The sequence below is a fragment of the Parus major genome, chromosome 5 (assembly GCF_001522545.3).
Source record: "Parus major isolate Abel chromosome 5, Parus_major1.1, whole genome shotgun sequence".
NCBI classification, from domain to species: domain Eukaryota; kingdom Metazoa; phylum Chordata; class Aves; order Passeriformes; family Paridae; genus Parus; species Parus major.
In genome coordinates, this window is record NC_031774.1 from 23,797,961 (window position 1) to 23,816,786 (window position 18,826).

The 18,826-nt window shown below is 37.6% G+C and overlaps 1 protein-coding gene across 12 annotated transcripts in view; it reads left to right on the forward strand.

The window, feature by feature from the left end:
- Positions 1 to 18,826, forward strand: part of PHF21A (PHD finger protein 21A) — a 133,540-nt gene that overhangs the window by 89,525 nt on the left and 25,189 nt on the right. For 7 of the 12 annotated variants that reach the window (XM_015631079.3, XM_015631072.3, XM_015631080.3 and 4 more), the window contains exons 6-9: positions 9,189 to 9,389; positions 13,115 to 13,369; positions 15,203 to 15,289; positions 17,498 to 17,794. In XM_015631079.3, coding sequence (XP_015486565.1) covers positions 9,189 to 9,389; positions 13,115 to 13,369; positions 15,203 to 15,289; positions 17,498 to 17,794 — 840 coding nt within the window. The remainder of the gene's footprint in view (positions 1 to 9,188; positions 9,390 to 13,114; positions 13,370 to 15,202; positions 15,290 to 17,497; positions 17,795 to 18,826) is intronic. The other 5 variants (XM_015631075.3, XM_033514905.1, XM_015631078.3 and 2 more) reach the window with 2 other exon arrangements.

Here is an 18,826-nt window from a genome sequence, read left to right on the forward strand (position 1 = left end):
ATCAAGTGTACTAAATTTTGGTCTTCCATATCTTTGTTTTTCAGACAACAGGTGGTGGATTATACTGCCAGATATTCTGAAGGCCCTTGCAATGTCAGCAGGTTGATCATGGGGAAATTTGCCCAGCTAATTCTAGCAGGCAATCCACATCCTGCATTGCAGTGGAAGGGAAAAAAATATCCCAGCAAGTCTGACCTGGAGAATTTTTTTTCCCATTCCAAGTCTAAAATCAGTGGAAATCTAAATATGTAAGAAAGGCGTACAATAAAAGGCAATCAAAGGAAGAAGGAAAACTTGCTTTGCTTAACGTCTTTTTCTATACCTGTGGCCAGTATCTTGTGTTTCAGAAGAAGGTGAAAAAAGAACCTTGAGTATATTTGGTTGTTTGTACCTCTGGACAGGTTCATGTTCTAAGGAGTAAGGCTGTCTTTATGTGGAGTTTCAGTGCTGGAAAAATGTGCTGGGAACAGTGATGGCACTTGCACTGTCCCTCATAAGAGACAAGAATGAGCAGAGGCTCCCCAAGCCCCAGATCCCTCTCCCCCTCACATCTGCTAAACAGTCTGCTCCAAAGTTCAGATTAAGCATTTCCTTTGGAAAGTTGTATACTCTTTTTCTAGAGACTTTAAACCATGGTAGGCCATTACCTCTCATATTAGGCTGGTCCAGCATTTAACCATATCTGCATCTTATTTCAAGGTTGATACAGAATCATCATCTTACATTTCTCAGAGAAACTAAAAATTCTCCCATCGTTGGATTTCTTTTCTATATATAAATGTCTGTAGTCAGTGAGTAGTCACCTCTCAACAAACTGGATATGCAGAGCCTCAATAAGCTTCACATTACACAACATAGTTTGTTGGATCCTTGATTATGGTTGTGGTCTTCCTTTGGACTATCTCCTGTACATCTGCATCCCTCAAGAATAAGGTAGCTTTCCATTCTTTTGGGAAAATGCCTGTTCTTGGGTGTTTTAATTTAGGAGCAGTGGTAGTTCAGAAAATCTTCAGTTGTTGAGTAGTCCTAGCCATACTTAGTGATGCACCTTTTGTGCCAAGATAAACACAGTCCTTTCCCCATACCATTTAAACTGGGAGGGAAAGGAAGAACTATGGCTTTGTTTTTGAGTGAGTCACTGTTGTCTGATCTGCAAACCTTGATACAATTGAAGGCCAGCAGTTTGGAACTTCTGCAGTGATTGAATTTGCTGTCTTCTCTATGAAGCAGGCATTTTTCTTTGTTTTGATTGTCCTTGGTTAACTAAAGAGAAAAGGACAGCAGGTATGTGTAGCTGAACAGAACACTTGTACTTGATATATTGCTCAAATTACTGGGAAGAAGAGAAAAATCTCTCATTTGAGTGGGGTGAAACTGACTTTTTGCTCTAATAACTCTTTCAGCTTATGAAGTGGAGATCACCAGTGAACTGGGATGTGATGTTATTAGTCATAGGTTTTAATTGAATTAGCACTAAACAGTATTTACTTGACAACGGGGAGAATGCTGGTGTTACTTTGTGACATTTGTAAAGCAACCAAAGGAAAAGGAAATATTAGATGCTGTTACCAAAATCAGAGTTATCAATAGGGGGTTGTATGATAGAGTTTGAGCATGCAGATCTTTCTGTTCACAAAAGAATGCATTTCCATTCTGTGGTTTAGTAAAACTAGTCATCTTTCTTGATATTTATGATCATGCATTAGGCACATGAGCATGAACTGTGTGTGTTTCCTTTTGTGAGGAAGAGAGGAGGTGTGATTCAGTCATGAGAATTGCTGTAGGATGCACAAGAACTGAAGCTGACTAAATTTTAGTCAAGGACTGTGATACTGTGAACATTAAAATGTGCTGTAGTATGTTGTAAAATTACTTTATGACTCTCCTTTCCCTTTGAATTACTCAAAATATGAGGAGTTACCACATTGAAAAGTATACTTCTCTTTAGGTTGTTTGTTTCTAAAACATGAAATAAGTTTACTTATTTAAATTGCTCTACTTTGCTTGCTTAATGCAGACAAATTCAGTTTAAAAGATGTCATGTTATGAGGTAAATCACAGATAGGAGAAGAGAAACAGTGGGACTGGCCTGGCAGTGGTGTTTAGCTTTAGTAAACAGCGACTGTGTATAGATGCAAATGGCTTTCCCATGGGGGTAGCTGTTCCTGTGTGCTCTCCTGTGTAAGAATAACAATCCACAGTATTTTTTGTTCTGAGATTTTATATTGCAGGCTTCAGTCTATGACAGATTTTACAAGACCACATTACATGCTTCTAGTAAACTAGGTTCAGTTGAAGATCATACAGACTTTTTTTTTACATTGAAGTACTAAACTCTTGTTTAATTTCTGAAACAATATCTAGATGGGTTTTTTCCTTAATGAAACAGACAAATGGGGGTAGAACAATAAGATGGGCAAGATAAAACTAAAATGAACACCTTTTCCAGCGTAGTCAGCAGTTTAATTCTTTAATTTCTTCAGTGTTTTCACATTGAGCTTGTCCCCATATCCTTTTACCAGTTTTTTTTTTGTACTTGAAAGAATTTCTGTAGAGGAGAAAGACCTAAAGCAAGACTTTGTCAAACCATGTCAAATTAAAAAAAAAAAAAAAAAAAAAATCATTCTTTTAATTTCATTATTCCTTAATTACATTCAAAGTACTTCACTTAACTCTTTTTCCTGCTCTGTTTCTGACTTAATTCCCCATTCATTAATTGCTTCATTGTTTAATTATTGTTGCTGTTCTTGCAAATTTATTTCTGTTAACGTATGTGCTGGGGTAAGAAGCTAGATATTACACCTAGTTAATATGTAAGCTGCAGGAAAACATTATATGTGTGCTGCCTCTACTATTTCATTCTCTGTACTCTGCTTTGTGCAAGAGTAAATATTCTAAAACAAGAAGACAGTGATGCATAAGGCATTTCACGGTACAGCATTCCTTTCCAAAAATTAATTGGTCTTGTGATGCTGCAAGTGGTAAAAAGACACAGTACTGAAAAGAAAGCAATCAAGAAGTCACATAAAGCAGAATAGCACAACAGCCATGTTTGGCAATTTTAATTTATAATTCTAGCTATGCTTTTAAATTTAAAAAAAAAATTAAGCATTCTCCCCTGTTAAGAATGAAGGAATGAACATTATTTTCAGAACTATCATAATCCACTTCTGAATGATTTCTAGCAGCTTTAAGTGGTATTTCTCTGTCATAAAGGAAATATTCAGCATCTCTTTCAAAATATGTACGTTCATGTCTGAACAGTGTTTGTTTTAGAATCACACCTGTAGGAATTAATTTAAAATATAATTGTGATAAGTCTACCAGCATTTTTAATGACAAAAATACTTTTCACATCATGCCTATCTAATAATATTTATCTGACATAACATCAAAGTAGATTTTTCTTGAACTAAGTTTTATGTAAATTCCATTTTACACAAGGTACCAGATGCCATAAGTCAGAAATTATATTTAAGATATTAAGACTGTAAAGCAAACTCGTGAATTTGGGGGATACCAAAACTAACATTTCTAGGTTCATCTCTAGTGCTCATCAGTATTGTAAGTTCATCCCACAGGACCATCATGGCAGAAGGAGAAGCATTCAGTTGCCCTCACATGCTCTGCAACCTCTTTTAGACATGCAGAAGTCCTTGTGTCTTTGTGCTGCTTTTAGCTGTGTTTTCTGTGAGCTGAAAGCAGCACATGCTCTTTGGGACACTTACTGGAATGTTGGCAATGCAGCCATTGACTGAATAAGATCAGATACCCACATACTTTAACTAAAGCTTTAAAAAAATAAAGGTGTGTCAGCTATGAAAAGAAATAGTGCACATTTCGGTGATGATGCCCAGTAAGGCATTTGAGTATGAGGTGGAAGTGGCCTCCCAGTCCCACTGCTACATTTCCATTCAACATTCAAGAACCTCTGCCTCAGGGGGAGCCTTTTCTGATTGAAAGATATAGATGCCATTTTGATCACCTTTAAGAAGCAGGAAATTCTATCACTCTTTTTTCTGGAAATAAAATTATTTCTAATTTAGTTGGTTTAGATTTAGTTGATAAAAAGATCTGGCTATAAGAGAAGCACAACACAAGTGCAGAATTCCATAAAAAAAAAGGATAACCACAGAAACAGCTGAAAGTATTTCTATAGTCCTTAGATCATTCTTCCAATGGAATTTAATTCAAGCTGGTTTTCTACAAAAGGGTTTTTTTCATTACTGGTTTAGATTCTGCGTCATCAATTTCTATAATTGGATTTCACTATTTTAAATTTTAGATACCATCTTTAAGCAATAGATGAGTGTAATATTACTCTCGTTGCTTGTAATCTTTCCATTCTCAAATTCCATTCCCAAAATGCACCCTCTTTGCAGGTTAAAGACTTATTGTATCAGATCTCCAGAACCTTTTAGCTTCTTTCTGCCATGGAAGTTCTGGCATCTTTCTCTTTGGGTAGTGGCAGGGGATAGGACTGACAAAGAGAGAGAAGGGAAGCTGGAAAGGAGGATTGCAGAGTAGTGAAATTCCCTCCATCCTCCCCACTTCCCAGTTGGAGCATACTTGAAATCTACTGATCTTCCTCTTAACCATTTCATTTGCAGCAGCAGGCAGCTTTTATATCCCAGAGAACATCTTGGTCATTGGAGGGCACAGGTAACAGAGGATCCATAATAGCTGACTTACTGAGATTGGGAAAGCAGGAAAGAGTGTCACTGGCAGGCAGCTGGGCATTTCAAACCACATCAGCTTTGGTTTTGTGGTATGAAATGTATGCATTGCAAGGTTATTTAGTACACTAGTTTGCTCTCTTGTTTTTAAAGTAACTTTATGTTTTAATTTTTACTGATTTTTGAAGTTTACAAGCAGACCTTTAGATATGGATGTTTTTCTGAACATGTTTCCTGAAAGAGGAGGAAAATGTGTCACCAAATACAACCAGGGATCTAGTATTTAAAAGAGAGGTGTACTCAGAGAACTATTTTTTGCTTGATTAACTGATTAAAATGGAAATAATGTGTAGCTAATAAGGATAAAAACCTTAAACCGTATTCGGTTTTAAGTTTGCTCCAAGTACTTTGCTTGTCCTATAACAAGATATTCACGGTAGTTTTTATATGAGCACAGTGATGTCATTTGGCACAGATACACGATCAAGAAGATCTATTTTCTGCTTAATCAAACCAAAATAATCTTCCAATGCTATGTTAGGATCTGGCCTGTGGCATGAATGAGAAAGTGGTATAGCAAAATGTCACAATATTGATTGCAATTATTAACTTTAAGGAAGGGTCATATAAGATGTCTCGGGCTCTGAACTCAGTGGTGTGAACGGTTCCTGATGAGATTAGTGATAAAGATGTCAAGACAGCAAGAGCTCTGAGATGATGTAGTGTGCTTACGGGGCACTGTTCGACAAATGGGTTTGGAAGTAGTCTGATAGTAACCGTTGCATAGGGCTGGCAGTTCCTTTTTTGGGTAGAATACAGTTTGGAAGAAAGGATGAGATTATTAAATTCTTTCACATCGTCGATGTAAAGAGAGAATTGGCATTCAGTTTTGTGGAAGGTTCAGTAAATTTGAGAGACAAATGCTTTTCATACATTCATATTATGTCAGGAAAAGAAACTATTCTAGGAATATGAGGAGAACTAGAGCTTTAAGACATGCAGAAAACTTATGTTGTGTACATGATGATGTGTTTATGAGTGAGTTAATCTCAATTTAAAATGTTGAAGTTGTCAGTAAGAATTAAATATTCTTAAAGAGAAGCGGGAAGGAAAAATGGCAACGATTACATTTAAAGAATTAGGAATATTTCTTAAAAATTCTGTGGTACAATGCATAGAGCATTCAGTTTCTAAGACATGCAGCTAGGACTTGATATAAGCCTTGGCAAATCTCAGTCATACAGACCATACTTTTTGCGGCACAAACTATCTTTAAAATTGATTAAGAACAGTCAAATAACTGAGGAACAATTTTAAAATGCAGCACTAATGAAGTCTGACAGTAAACAAGAGTTTCTCTCATAGCATCCTCCCGTTTAATCCCCTGCTGAAGGAGGCTCTGCTGAGGTGTCTGCAGACAGACACGTGCTGGGCGCTTGTGTGGCTGCAGAGCAGCACTTCCAGCAGGATGCCGGAGGAGCCGTGCGCTGCGTGTGGAGTCAGACCAGCGGCGTGGGCTGAGCCATGCAGAGGGTAGCGCTGAGGATGGGAGATCTGCTGAGTTCTTGTGTAGGTGCAACCCTGAGAGACTCGTCTGGTTTTGCTAATTCAGCTATGGACTTTGAAATATGTTGTTCAGAGTGTCTCACTTGATAATTACGAACAAACAGATAATCCCAATGGTCTTGCAGAGAGTAAAATGATTTCTGTAGTTTCAATGTGGTATTTTTACTGACAGTTGGTAGAAGCAGCTTATTAAACTGCATAAGCAATTGGCATGCAGTACAAACTTCAGTTTTACTCTCTGAATCTTAAAAGCATTAGATGTTTCTTCCAATTTAATATCTGCATAATGGATATGGATGGCAGGATATGCTGCTGCCAGGCAGCTCTCAGCAGCCTCCAACAGGCTAGCGTAGACTTCCAGAGCAACGGCGTTTTTCCACTCACGTTATCCATCTTGTGCCAAATATGCTGAGCCTCAGTTTTTGCACAAGGCACTGATACAAATAGTGCTTCTGTCCTGTTTTACCCCATCTCTGCAGGCCATGGTTCAGGCTTGGGGGTGGAACAGGCAGTGTGTGAATGCCATGTGACTCACCTTGCTCCTGCTCCCCTGCTCTCCTCGCTGGCTCTTGTCCTGCTGTAGCAGTATGGCAGAGGAGTCTTCAGACTGCCTCTCCCCCCGACACTTTTTTTTTTTTCATCCTTTCACTGATGTTCCTCCAATTGTAAAGAACAAGATGGAAATTCATGCTTGGGCCATTGCTGCTGATTTCCTCCAGCCAGGGAATCAGTAGAAGAGTATCATTATCCCTGAATTTCATACTGGCAGCTGTGGAAAACAAAAACTCCCTTCCTGTTCATGCCGGGTATGGTAATTCTTTAGCCTCCTGTGCAGCATATGTGCAGTCCATTTTTTGGCAGGTATTCTATAAGTACATTGCATTATTTCCTCTCCTACTTTGCTGCCTTCTCCTCTCCTCCCCCTTGGGTTACTCTTTGGAAATGTGTTTTCAGCTCTTGTATATGCTTGCTGACGCTGCACTTTGATTTGCATGTTAACATGGTTGATCTTTTCAGAAAGCAATTTTAAATCATTGTTCAGTTATTATGTGTATAATATAATATATGTATAAGCTGATAGACACAGGACATTTAAAACTATGTGAAGTATCAGAATTAGGGAAATGCCTTCTGCACTTCTGTTATTTTATCCTTGTTCCAGAAGGGAACAAACAATTTATAGCTTTTCGGCTTTAACAGCTTTTAGCACTTCACTGGATGCAGGGTAAAATAGTTCCTTCAGGCTGCTGTCCTTTACTAACTCCCTGAATTTTCAGCCAGACTGGGCCTGTGTTTCTCCTGTCAGAGCTGAGCAGGCATCCTCAGCCAGTGCTGTGGGTTTTGTAGAAGCCAGGCAGTCCTTCTTCTATACCTTCAAGTCACTGAATTCAGTCTTTTGCTAAAAGGTCAATCATGTGAGCTCACACATTTTGACATTATGAAACAGGGATGGGGGGTTTGTTGCTTGTGGATTTTATTTGGCTTTTTAAAGTTTCAGTTTTCAAATCTGCCAATTTGGGAGTCTGCCCTTTTGTTATCTTCTTCTGGGCTAGAGGTACACGCTTACTGTGTGAGACATCATGCTGTTTTAGCTCATCATAAGCAAGATACTTAAAATCATAAGTCTACTGTATATCCACAAATGAAAAAAACATATTTTTTTAGCTTAGAATTTCATAACCACGTGTGAATGAAATTTGAGAAAAATATTCTTCCAGTTGTAGTAAATAGGTGGATTTTTTGGGTTTTTTTTCTCCATCTCTATGTTTAGTACTGCGTCTGGATACTAATGCTTCAAAACAAAACAAAAAAAAATCAAAGCATTTGGTATTGTCAAAATGGTTGTGTTATTTTTAACTTCTTGGGGCAACCCACTGTCAGCACCTGACTCTGGTAGAGGTTCCCTGACCTTTGCTGTTTCTCCCAGAGCTTTCTTGGTCCAGCCTGTCCCATGTCTGTTGACTTCATTGTCCTCTTCCAAAGGCAGCCTCGTTGTGTAATCGCTTGGGAACGTGCATGTGATCTTGATCAAGGGGGCTTAGGTATATAGCTAAATCTTTTTAAAGCTGTTCAGATTCGGGGGTGGTTAGAGTGTAGGTAAAAAGGTTCATTTTTGGTCATGCCGGCAGAAGGCAAGAAAGTCACAGTGTTTTCACTGTTGTCCACACTAAAGTATAATATGAACAGAGATTGTGAGCCCTTATTATCCATGCAGATGACATGTATCTTATACTGCAAGTCACCTGGTCTGCTCTTAAATCCTGTTACCATCTAAAGATGCATGATGCCTACCAGGAGAAGAAACCTCTTTTAAAAAGAATATCAAACTTCAATGGAAGCTAAAATGTAATAGAAAGCCCCTAAGCTGAAAGAAATATATCTGTGCCTTTTTCTTCCCGTGTGGGTAGCCCTCTCTGTTTGTTTTTCAGTTGACAATAATATTGAACAGAAGGACCATACATCCATTCCCTTCCTGGTGCCCACTTTGTACTCAAATTGGCTGTCTCTCACTCATTTTCAATGCCTGGTACAAAATGACATGCCTATTGCCTTGAAGTCAGCTGGGAGGCTTTAACCCAAAGTTCTTTTTTTGTCGCTGTTTAAGAGTGGTGCATGTTTGAAGGAGTCAAAGCATGTAGAATCATGTAAATACAGGTTACTGAGGTCTTGCAGTGGTTTGTGAATAGGCTGAATTTTGGTCAGTGGGTTTCTGCAAGAACAGTGAAGTCACCCTGCTGGGCTGTAATACTCCTCTGTGGCCAATTTTACACTGTGCTTATTAGATAACACCAATACTTAAAATTTCAAAGAGAGAAATCCCTCTAAGCTTCTGTGCAGTTCCATATTTACACTAAATAAATGTGTCTTTAGGTATTATTATTTTCTCTAGTATGTGCAGCTAAATAACTGTCATCATTTCTGTTTATGATTTTGTTTATCTGGTAGAAAAGAGTGGTGGAACAGCTTCGAAAGAATTTGATAGTGAAGCAGGAACAGCCAGACAGTAAATTTCAAATACAGCCATTGGCACAGTCAGAAAACAAACTACAGACACCACAGCCACAACCATTACAACAGCTACAGCAACATCACCATCAACAGCAGCAACAGTCCACGGCACCCTCTCCAAACGTGATAGGATCACAGGTAAAAAGCTACAACTATTTTTTTTTCTTACTAAAGGTGAAGGTCACTGAAAATTAAAAAAAGGAAAAGCACAGAGAGAAGACTGCAAACTTTCACTTATGCCTGCTAATGTACCAATATGAATTTCTTCTTCTATGCATGTGCAGATAAGGGTCTTCTGGATTTTTTTTTTTTTTTTTTTTTTTGGCAAAAATCTCCAATCTGGGTTTAAAAAGCTGTTTAAAAGTTGAATCATAACCCCACAGAAAAGAAGGGTGGCAGGGTCACCTTTCTTAAAAATAACTGAAAGTTTAGCAAATGACTCTGTCTTTTCCCTAGGTGCATGAATGAGTCTGACCATACCTAGTAGGTCTCAAGAAACAGTAAATACTTTACACACACTGTATGAGGTATATGATTAAAACCCTTTCTTTTTAAATTACTAACAAAATGCCCTCTACAAATGTGAATAAAATGCAAGAAAACAGTTCCTTCTTCTTTCTGCTTTGTTCTTCTTAAACAGATATAAGTAATTCTAAATAATACCTGAATTATCAAGGATTTGTCTAAATCTATACACTGTACAGTGTTAATTGCAGAGTTCAAGTTTTAGAAAATAGGGTCTTTATTGGGAAGGTGAACTGAATTCCAGTTTGGTATAGGATTAGAGACATAATCCCAGAACTCAACAGAGAAAGTGGTTTACTTAAGAGGGGAATTTCAAGTTTCTCCTGTTCAGTTATTTGAATTCACAAAAATGTGCTAATAAAACAACTAGAAAATGCAGGGAGGTGTCCTGTAAAAAGAAGTGTATATGAAGTCTTTTTTTCCTGTTGATGCATGGGGAGCTCCTGGATAGGCAGATGGCAGAATTCACCCATGAAGTTTTCTTTATGCACATTGCAGTGAATCACACCCACTGCTTTGACCAGTTGTGATTTTCATCTTCCCATTTTCTGAAAACAGAGAAGAGAGAAATGGTTGGGCTGTTAGTTCTGTTGTTAACTCAGCAAATTGATTTGGGTGCACTCTAAATGCGTTTGTGAAGCTTAGCTAATTGTATTTTTGAGAAAAGTTTATTGAGGAAGTGAAACAAACCTAACTAAGGAAAATGCGTTTTGAGCAGCAACATCAATATCAAAGCTAAAATGGAACAAAGAATAAAATATTACTGTGTCCTAAAGTATTTATAGGCAAACAATGGATCACTGTTGTATCAGTGATCTCTGTTTCTCAGTCAGGAAACATGAGAGCAAACACAGTTTCATGTGTTTCTCACTATTCCACACTTTGCATTCATTCATTAACTTCCAGGTCATCTCCTGGGTTGTAAAAATTGAGGTTTTTTTTCAAAGTTAAAGAGCCCTCTAGTGAAACAGTCAAAAAACTGCTACACTCTTCTTCCTACCACTGGTTCACTAGTGCTTGGAAAGTAATTACAAATTGGAAGGCAGGTTGTCCTGTCCCTTGGATAAATAAGCCAGCTTTTATCCTTAACATTTTCCTGGTTTTTTTTATGTGGGTAAAATAGTGAAGTATCCTCACTTGTTTCTGTACATTTTGCATCTAAGGTTGTGCCTCTGTCTTACTGTATCTTGATCTCTTTCAGCAAAGTAAAATATTTTGTCTCTCTATGAAGTTTGTTCATGCCTGTATTTGTAAAGAACACATTTTTCAAGGCTGTGTCAGCCTTGTACAGAGAATGCTTTCAGTAATTGTTTTCAGAGTAATCAAATTGAGGAATTAAGGTATATATGCCATAATTAACAGTGGCATTTTAATATATATAATCTGTCCAGTAAGAAGGTCTTTTAAAATTTTCATAAGCAACAAGCCTGCTAAAAGGTCACATTATTGCAATGTCATGTGCAATAATGCAGAATTACTATGAATGCCACTTCAGTATGAATTAATGCATTGACTACTTTTTAGAATAAGCCATCTAATTAATGCTCAGCAAAGTAACAGGGATATTCAAGCTCTGTGATCTTCTGACTGAAACTGTACTCTGAGTACTTGCAGAGTTAATAGAACCCCTTGGAAGAGTCACAGTCTTGTATTACATGATTGATTACATCTTTCTTTAAAACGTTTATGGTTGAATGTAATGGTTGTGAAAATGATACCATGTTACATCTCATTGGAAAAGCTTGAATAATGTTACTCATTATGGGAATGGAGCCTTTTGCTTTGGGGAAGGTGCGGCAGAGGTGCAGCAGAGGTTGATAAGCTTGTTAGATCTCAGATAAAAAGTTAAGAAAGTTGTGTTGCAACAAGGAAAATTTAATTATGTCTGGATTTTTCATTAATGTATAAAACTGAAGTATAAATTATTCCTTGATTTGGCATTATACAGTGAATTTTTTCACACTTGTGCATAATTAACAAATTAGGGGACATAGTTTAATTATTACAAAATTAGATGTGGGAAGGTAAACTGTGTTTTTGTTTCTGGGAACAGTATTGGTGAAAAGACTGAAGAATTCGACTGGAAATATTTTATTAGAAAAAAGGTAAAGGTCTTGTATGATTAAAGTCAAGTAGTTTAAATCAGGTATGTTAGAACACAAAGACTGCCTGATCCCTGGTTTTCCATTTTTTTCCTCTGTAGAACACAGAGCTGACATCAGGAGGGAATGGTGGTTATTTAAGAGCATTTGGTGGTTTACTAAGAGCATTTGATAATGCACTTAAGTTTTGAAGATGCAGTGCCATTGATGCAATGGATTTTTTACACCAAAAAATGGATTTTTTTACAAGTGAAAAGAAAAAAGATCATTTGCCATTCTGTTGAATGTCACTTGTCATGAGTTTTCTGTTTGCATCGTGTTCTGGTTTTATATGGAGACTCTCACCTTGCTGCTTTTTGAATGAGATTTGTAATATCCATTTGCCTTAGCATCTTGGAAGACAGTACATTTTAAAACAAAACTGTGAAATAATAGTTGTTTCAACTTTGGAATTTTGGGCATGATATAATCAGGCATTTCAGATAAATGCTGGTGTTAAATGATTCAAACCCACTCTTTTTAAAACAGGCCAAGAGTAATCATGGTGTCAAATACATATTCCAAAACTAGCCCATGCCACAGAAGTTAAACTTAATTGTCTGCAGCTGGGCAGACTAAGAGCCAGCTCTTACAACTTCAGGACAACCCTACTGATACTCTTAGGAAAGAAAGTTCAGTGCCAGGTAATTGTATGTATTGCTAAAGCTGAGACTGGGATGCCCAAAATAAAAATAAAATTTTTGTTTTTAAAGAAACCAACTTATGAATGTTTTCTCCCTCTCTTCCTCTTATTGTGAGGATCACTGTAACTACAGTTTCCATTTGAAAATAGGAGTTTTACTCAGTGAGAAGCTAGTTTGCTGCTATGTTTCATAAACCTCCACCTTTTATGCTTGATATTGACAGTGCATGTTTGGAAGTAATATGAAACTAAAAGATCCAAAATGCCTATGCCACTGCTAACACTTAATTTTAATATTCTCAGGAATTTGTTTTGATTCAATCTGCAGTGCTGCAGGTTATTAAAGCAGACCAAACAGGTACCTCAAATGAGAATGCTTTCTAGCTATCCAGTTTTCAGAGGCATAAGATAATGTGCTTGTCTGAACAGCAGGTAGATAGGCTCAGAGCTGCCTTTTCTTTCTCGTGCTGTCTATTGTTTCTGACTAACCAACCCACGTCCTGTCTGATACGGAGTGTCTCTGTCTCTTACAGTGTATTTTCTATTTCCCTTAGAAAACTGTAACTACAGCTTCTATGATCACCACTAAGACACTACCTCTCGTCTTGAAAGCAGCAACTGCGACCATGCCTGCCTCTGTTGTGGGTCAGAGACCTACCATTGCCATGGTTACTGCTATCAACAACAATCAGAAAGCAGTCCTCAGCACTGATGCGCAGAATGCACCAGTCAACCTCCAGACAACAAATAAGGTCACTGGGCCAGGAGCTGAGGCAGTCCAAATAGTGACAAAAAACACAGTAACTTTGGTAAGCGTTTAATATGTTTGCCCTGCAGATATGTGTGGGTTTGGTTAACAAGAGGGCTATTGGAAAAAAATAAACAGTCAGGGTTTCTCACAGAAAGGAGGATAGTAGGGACATGGTGTGAGTCTTCACTAGCTGACATTGCTAAAGTGATAGTCTATAAGAAAAAGATCTTCTCTCCATGTGGGTTGTTATTACTGTTTTGCTTTATAGAATTAAATCAGTGCTGTCATCACCTCTGTGTAGTTTCCCCTGTTAGTAACTGCAGTCATGAGCCAGTAATGATTGTTTTGCCCTTATTGGGTCTGTATGGCTGTGCTCTGCAGGATTCCTACTCTTTTCTTAGGCAAAGAAGATGTCAGACTTTCTTCATTTGATCAGTTTGGGTCTTCATCTTAGGGTTTTTTGACTCAATCTCTTGTTCCCTTTGCATTATAAAGTCTCTGGTATTAGACACATCCCTTAAGTTTGCCCACTACCATGTCTTCACTCAGCACATTTTCAAATGTATAAACAACACCTGTTTTTAAAAATACGTATTTTGGAAATATAAATTTTGTGCTTTGGCTGCATCATACAGTCTTTTCCAGAATAGCTAGCCACCTAGAAATAAAAGAACCAGTATTTCAGAACTGGATTATGTAGGCTTCTTGGTCTGGAAACCAGGATGTAACAACATTATGTAACAACATGATAGAGAAATTTTACTTCTGAAGTAAAAGCTATGGCTTTATTAAACATAAATCTGATTTATCTATATTTATTAAAATACTGTTTAATGCAGATGGAAGTAATTTTGCTTCCTAATGAGGCATATGTTTGTGATCAGAATAGAGAAGACTATTTGAGTAGAGATTTTTCTACTGTTCTCTTTTCCTGTGTCATCCGTTATACCACTGTCATCTGTTCTTTGTGTCTGTGCTTCATTTCCTTGCTGAATAACTTCGATTTAAGGAGGTAATTCTGTTTTAATACTAGTCCATGATTTATGTTTCTGTGGCAAATTTCATCAAAAATATCAGAATATTTTACTGAGTACTAATTAATCAGTACAAGACCTTTTTGAAGAAAATTGCAGTCTTATGTGGGTGGACAGAAGTATAGGAGTGTATAAAATAATAATTGACATCAATTTCAGAGAATCTCTCCAGGTACTCATGGTAACTGGTAGTGCTGTTCAGGGGTTAATCATGTGGCAGTTACATGAAGCTGATTTCAGTTACAGTTTCAGGGAAGTACTTAGGTTTCCTTAAAATCAGATTCTAATTGTTTCAAATGAATGGCCTATTTTTGAAAAATTCAAATTGTGTATTTAGAGCCCTTCATAGTGTCATTAATACTGCTAAAAGAGTTATAACCTCCAGATCTTTACTGTTTGCATGAGATGTTCTCTCATTCTTCTGTGTGTCATTCACTATGAAAAGACCATAGTTCATATAGCTGGACATCAAAGTGTTATTATTTTCTGTCCGTTGGAATGTCATTTTTTAATGATCAAAACAAATATGAGTTTTTATTATTATCAAATGAAATGGTTTTAGATTGCAGAGTACACTAGTTAGTACAGCTGAACTAAAAGGAAATATGCCTGCAATTTATGAAGCAAGGTGTGTAGGATCTAGGAAGTAAAGACACTAGAAATGTATTAAGGATGGAAGTTTGGTTCCATCCTTAATACATTTCTAGTGAGGAACCTCTTGCTACGAAAAATTATTTACAGAGTGAAAACTGAGGACATCAGGTCTGAAAGTACATTCAGGATTTTGGTGAAAAACTTCAAAGCTAAATTTTCCTTTTTCCTCTTACCTCTTACTGAGCTTTCTCATGTTCTTACAGCAGGTTCAGGCTACGCCTCAGCCCATAAAAGTGCCGCAGTTCATCCCTCCTCCCAGACTTACTCCTCGTCCAAATTTTCTTCCACAGGTAAGTATACAGAGAACAAACAATAGAAGGAGGAACTTACTTATAGAATAGATAGAAGAGACTTTTGATGAACATTGTGTGGTGTTTAATGCTGATCTGCTGGAGAAGACAATTCATCCTCAACAAGTTTGCAGATGACAACAAATTTGAGGGTGCAGTCAATATTCTTTGGGGCAGTGCTGACATGCAGACAGCCCTAGACAGGATAAAGGAAGGGGCCAGCAGGAATTTCTCAGCCTCAGCATGAAGAAAGGCCAAGTCTTGTACCTGGAATGGACTAATCTTCTGCACAGGTACAGGCTGGGGACTGTCTGTCTGAGGAACTGCACAGCTTAAAAAGTCTTGGTTGACAGTAGCTGAATGAGTGGTGTGCCCTAACAGCAAAGAAACCTACCAGCATATTGACCTGGACCAACAGGATTGCAGCCAGTAGATCCAAAGAGGAGATTATCCACCTTTCCTCAGCAATCATAAAACTGAGTCCAATAAACACCCTGCAATTTTGGAATCCCTGGTTAATAAATTTGAATGGAGCATGGGAAGGAGGGCCGTTAAAATAGCTTGGGGAGACAGGAATATGTAACCTATAAGGAGAGGCTGAGGAATCTGGGCTTTTCAAATTTGGAGAAGGGCTTTGGAGGCACCCTAAAAGCAGTGTTAATTCCAGTATCAGCAAGGAAATAAGCAAAAGCTGGAGACAAAGATGCTTGGTAGGACAATTAGAGGCCATGCTCATAAATTGGAACACTTCTCACCTTGAGGACAATTAGGAGCAGAGAAGGCTTGCCAGGCATGTTGTGAAAGCTTCATCCTTTAAGTTTTGCAAGACTGATCTGGACAAAGCCTTAGCCACCCACTCTGCATTTAGTGATGGCCCTGCTTTGAGCAGGAAGTCAAATTAGAGACTTCCTCAGCAACTCTCCAGGCTGTATGAGTTTGTAGTTATGAAATTTGCATATGATGATTATATATGATCTTGTTTGCAATAAATGAAATTAACCCATGGAATGGGTGTCATCAAAATCAAAGCATCACCCAAGGCCTTAAATTGTTCTAATTGTTGCTTGCTGCTTTTGAGTGAAAAAAGAAAAAAATAAGATGTCTAGATTATTCCCAAGTATTTCTGTATTACAAGGGAGAATGACCTCTCTTTTCGCCTGAGTAGTAAAACTTGCAGTTTACTTTTCTTTTCATGGTTTGGGGAGGACACAGATTGCTTCTTTATGTAAAACAAAAAAAAGTCTTGGATGGACTACTTAATTTGTATGAAATATGTGGTGGTGTGAATAAAAGTCTAAATCTTTTGCATAGTGGGAAAGGAAAGTAAGGAAAGACTGGTATCTGATTAAGATTTGGGTATGGTGACATCTATTGGAATGTGACTTTTTCATGGTAAAATGCTTTATGGAGTATTACAGGTGGATAGGACAATAGGAATCTAGAAAAAAAAAGCTTCATTTTTAAAGTAATGTGCTCTACTGCTGTACTGTAGCTGTAGTTTAAGTCCATTGTTAAGTACAAACTTAACAGTAACAAGAAATAAAATATTGGTGATGAGGTTTTGGAAGATTCTTGTGGCTCTTGTCTTTCTTGTGAAAGAAGATAAATTCTTGCATTTACCTGTACCTTCAGCAGTTTCAGTAAGGGAGTAATATATTATCTTGTCACTTTTTTTGCTTATAGAGATTGGTTGTGCAGGTATCTAAATAATTACATAGAGTTGACAGATAACAGATATTTGCTGAAAAAATAATTACTTGTTTCAGGGCACAGTCAACTGTTCATAACTTCTTAGAGGTTCATTACAAAGCCCTGAAACACTTTTTACATGAGCGCCTCAGCTGTGCCTGTAAATATCACATGGATTTTTTTGGCTTATAAAACCAAGATGTTAATTTAGATACAGATAAGGCATTTGGCAATAAACATTCTGTATAAGTGTCTGTGCGTCCAAATACCATTTCCGGGATGGTGACTGTATATGCAAATGTTATGGATGGGTTTTATGTAAGTAGGCTTGAAAATGTGGTGCTTTTTTCTCTTAACATACTTAGGACAGTATGCTAAAAATTACATTATCTAAAAAAAATCAAGCAGCCTCCTTCAGATTAAACAGGATGAATTGAAAGACTTAGTTAAAAGTTGATCTGAAGTACTGATTACAAATCTCTCTTTTTTTTCTCTCTTTTTCTTATTTTAATTTTGTAGGTTCGACCTAAACCAGTTGCCCAAAATAACATTCCTATTGCCCCTGCACCTCCTCCAATGCTTGCAGCTCCTCAGCTTATTCAGAGGCCTGTGATGTTGACAACAAAGTTCACACCCACCTCTTTACCCAACTCTCAGAACTCCATACATCCAGTTCGTGTAGTTAACGGGCAGACAGCAACCATAGCCAAAACTTTCCCTATGGCACAGCTCACCAGCATCGTGATAGCAGCACCGGGTACCAGGCTCGCTGGACCTCAGACTGTACAGATCAGCAAACCAAACATTGAAAAACAGGTACAGATAAAGTGTCTACTAATGCAAAGTACTGCCTTTATTGCTTTACTGTGCAGGTTTGGAGAGGACAGCAACCAGGGAGGTTTTCAGTGGATACTGGAGATATTCATGTTCCAATGGCAATACAAATTATGGAATAACTTGCAGCTCTTGGGATAGAAGTTACCGTTTCCTTTACTTTGGGCCATTGGCACCTTTTTCTCCTGCTTCAGTGTTTTTATGCTCCCTCTACTGTTTAAACGTCAGTAGTTCATAAGCAGGCTACATGGCAGATGTACTTGAAGAGCAAGTATAAGCTGAAATCCATCTTCATATCAAGCCCTTTTGTTTTTCAAAGGGTGGTTTTGTGAGAGGCAAAAATTGCACAAAATTGTAGGGATATTTAATAGGATAAATGTAGCCATTTCTTCCACGATCCCTTGATCTTGCAATCTTATGATTGGAGGCAAAATAGTCTCACTCAGCTTCTGAAGTCTGATAGTTCCCTGTGTCTAAATTGGATTGAATGAATGGAAAGGAGACCTGAAGAAGCAGAGAATTCTGTATGTTTAGTTTTAAAGTCTCTCGCCGGAAAAGACTTCTGTAAAATAAAAATTACTTAAGTCAGTGTGGATTGGAACTGAGACTCCTTGCCAGTCTGTTCAAGTAAAGCAATATTCTGATTCACTTTTAACTCTTTTGTATATTGTATGTTAGTAACAGTGTAACATTGCATACCATAACATATGATATTATTATTATGTAATTTATATGGATAATAGTAGTACATGTGTCACTTAACTCTTTCCTAGACTAATGTGCCTTGAAGTTACCTTCTTTCTGCTTTTGAAATACTTACAGAGACTATGAAAATCATGTGCATGAAAGATGTGCTTATGCTCAGTTCTGCTTCTGAGGTCTCAAGAGTAGGCTCTTGTATACCTCAGGACCGTTCCACAGGTTACTCAGCAATATGTGCCCTTTCCATTTGATTTGAAGTTGTACTTCTACAATATTTGACTTTTGATGCCTGTTCCTTTTGATGTCAGCAAT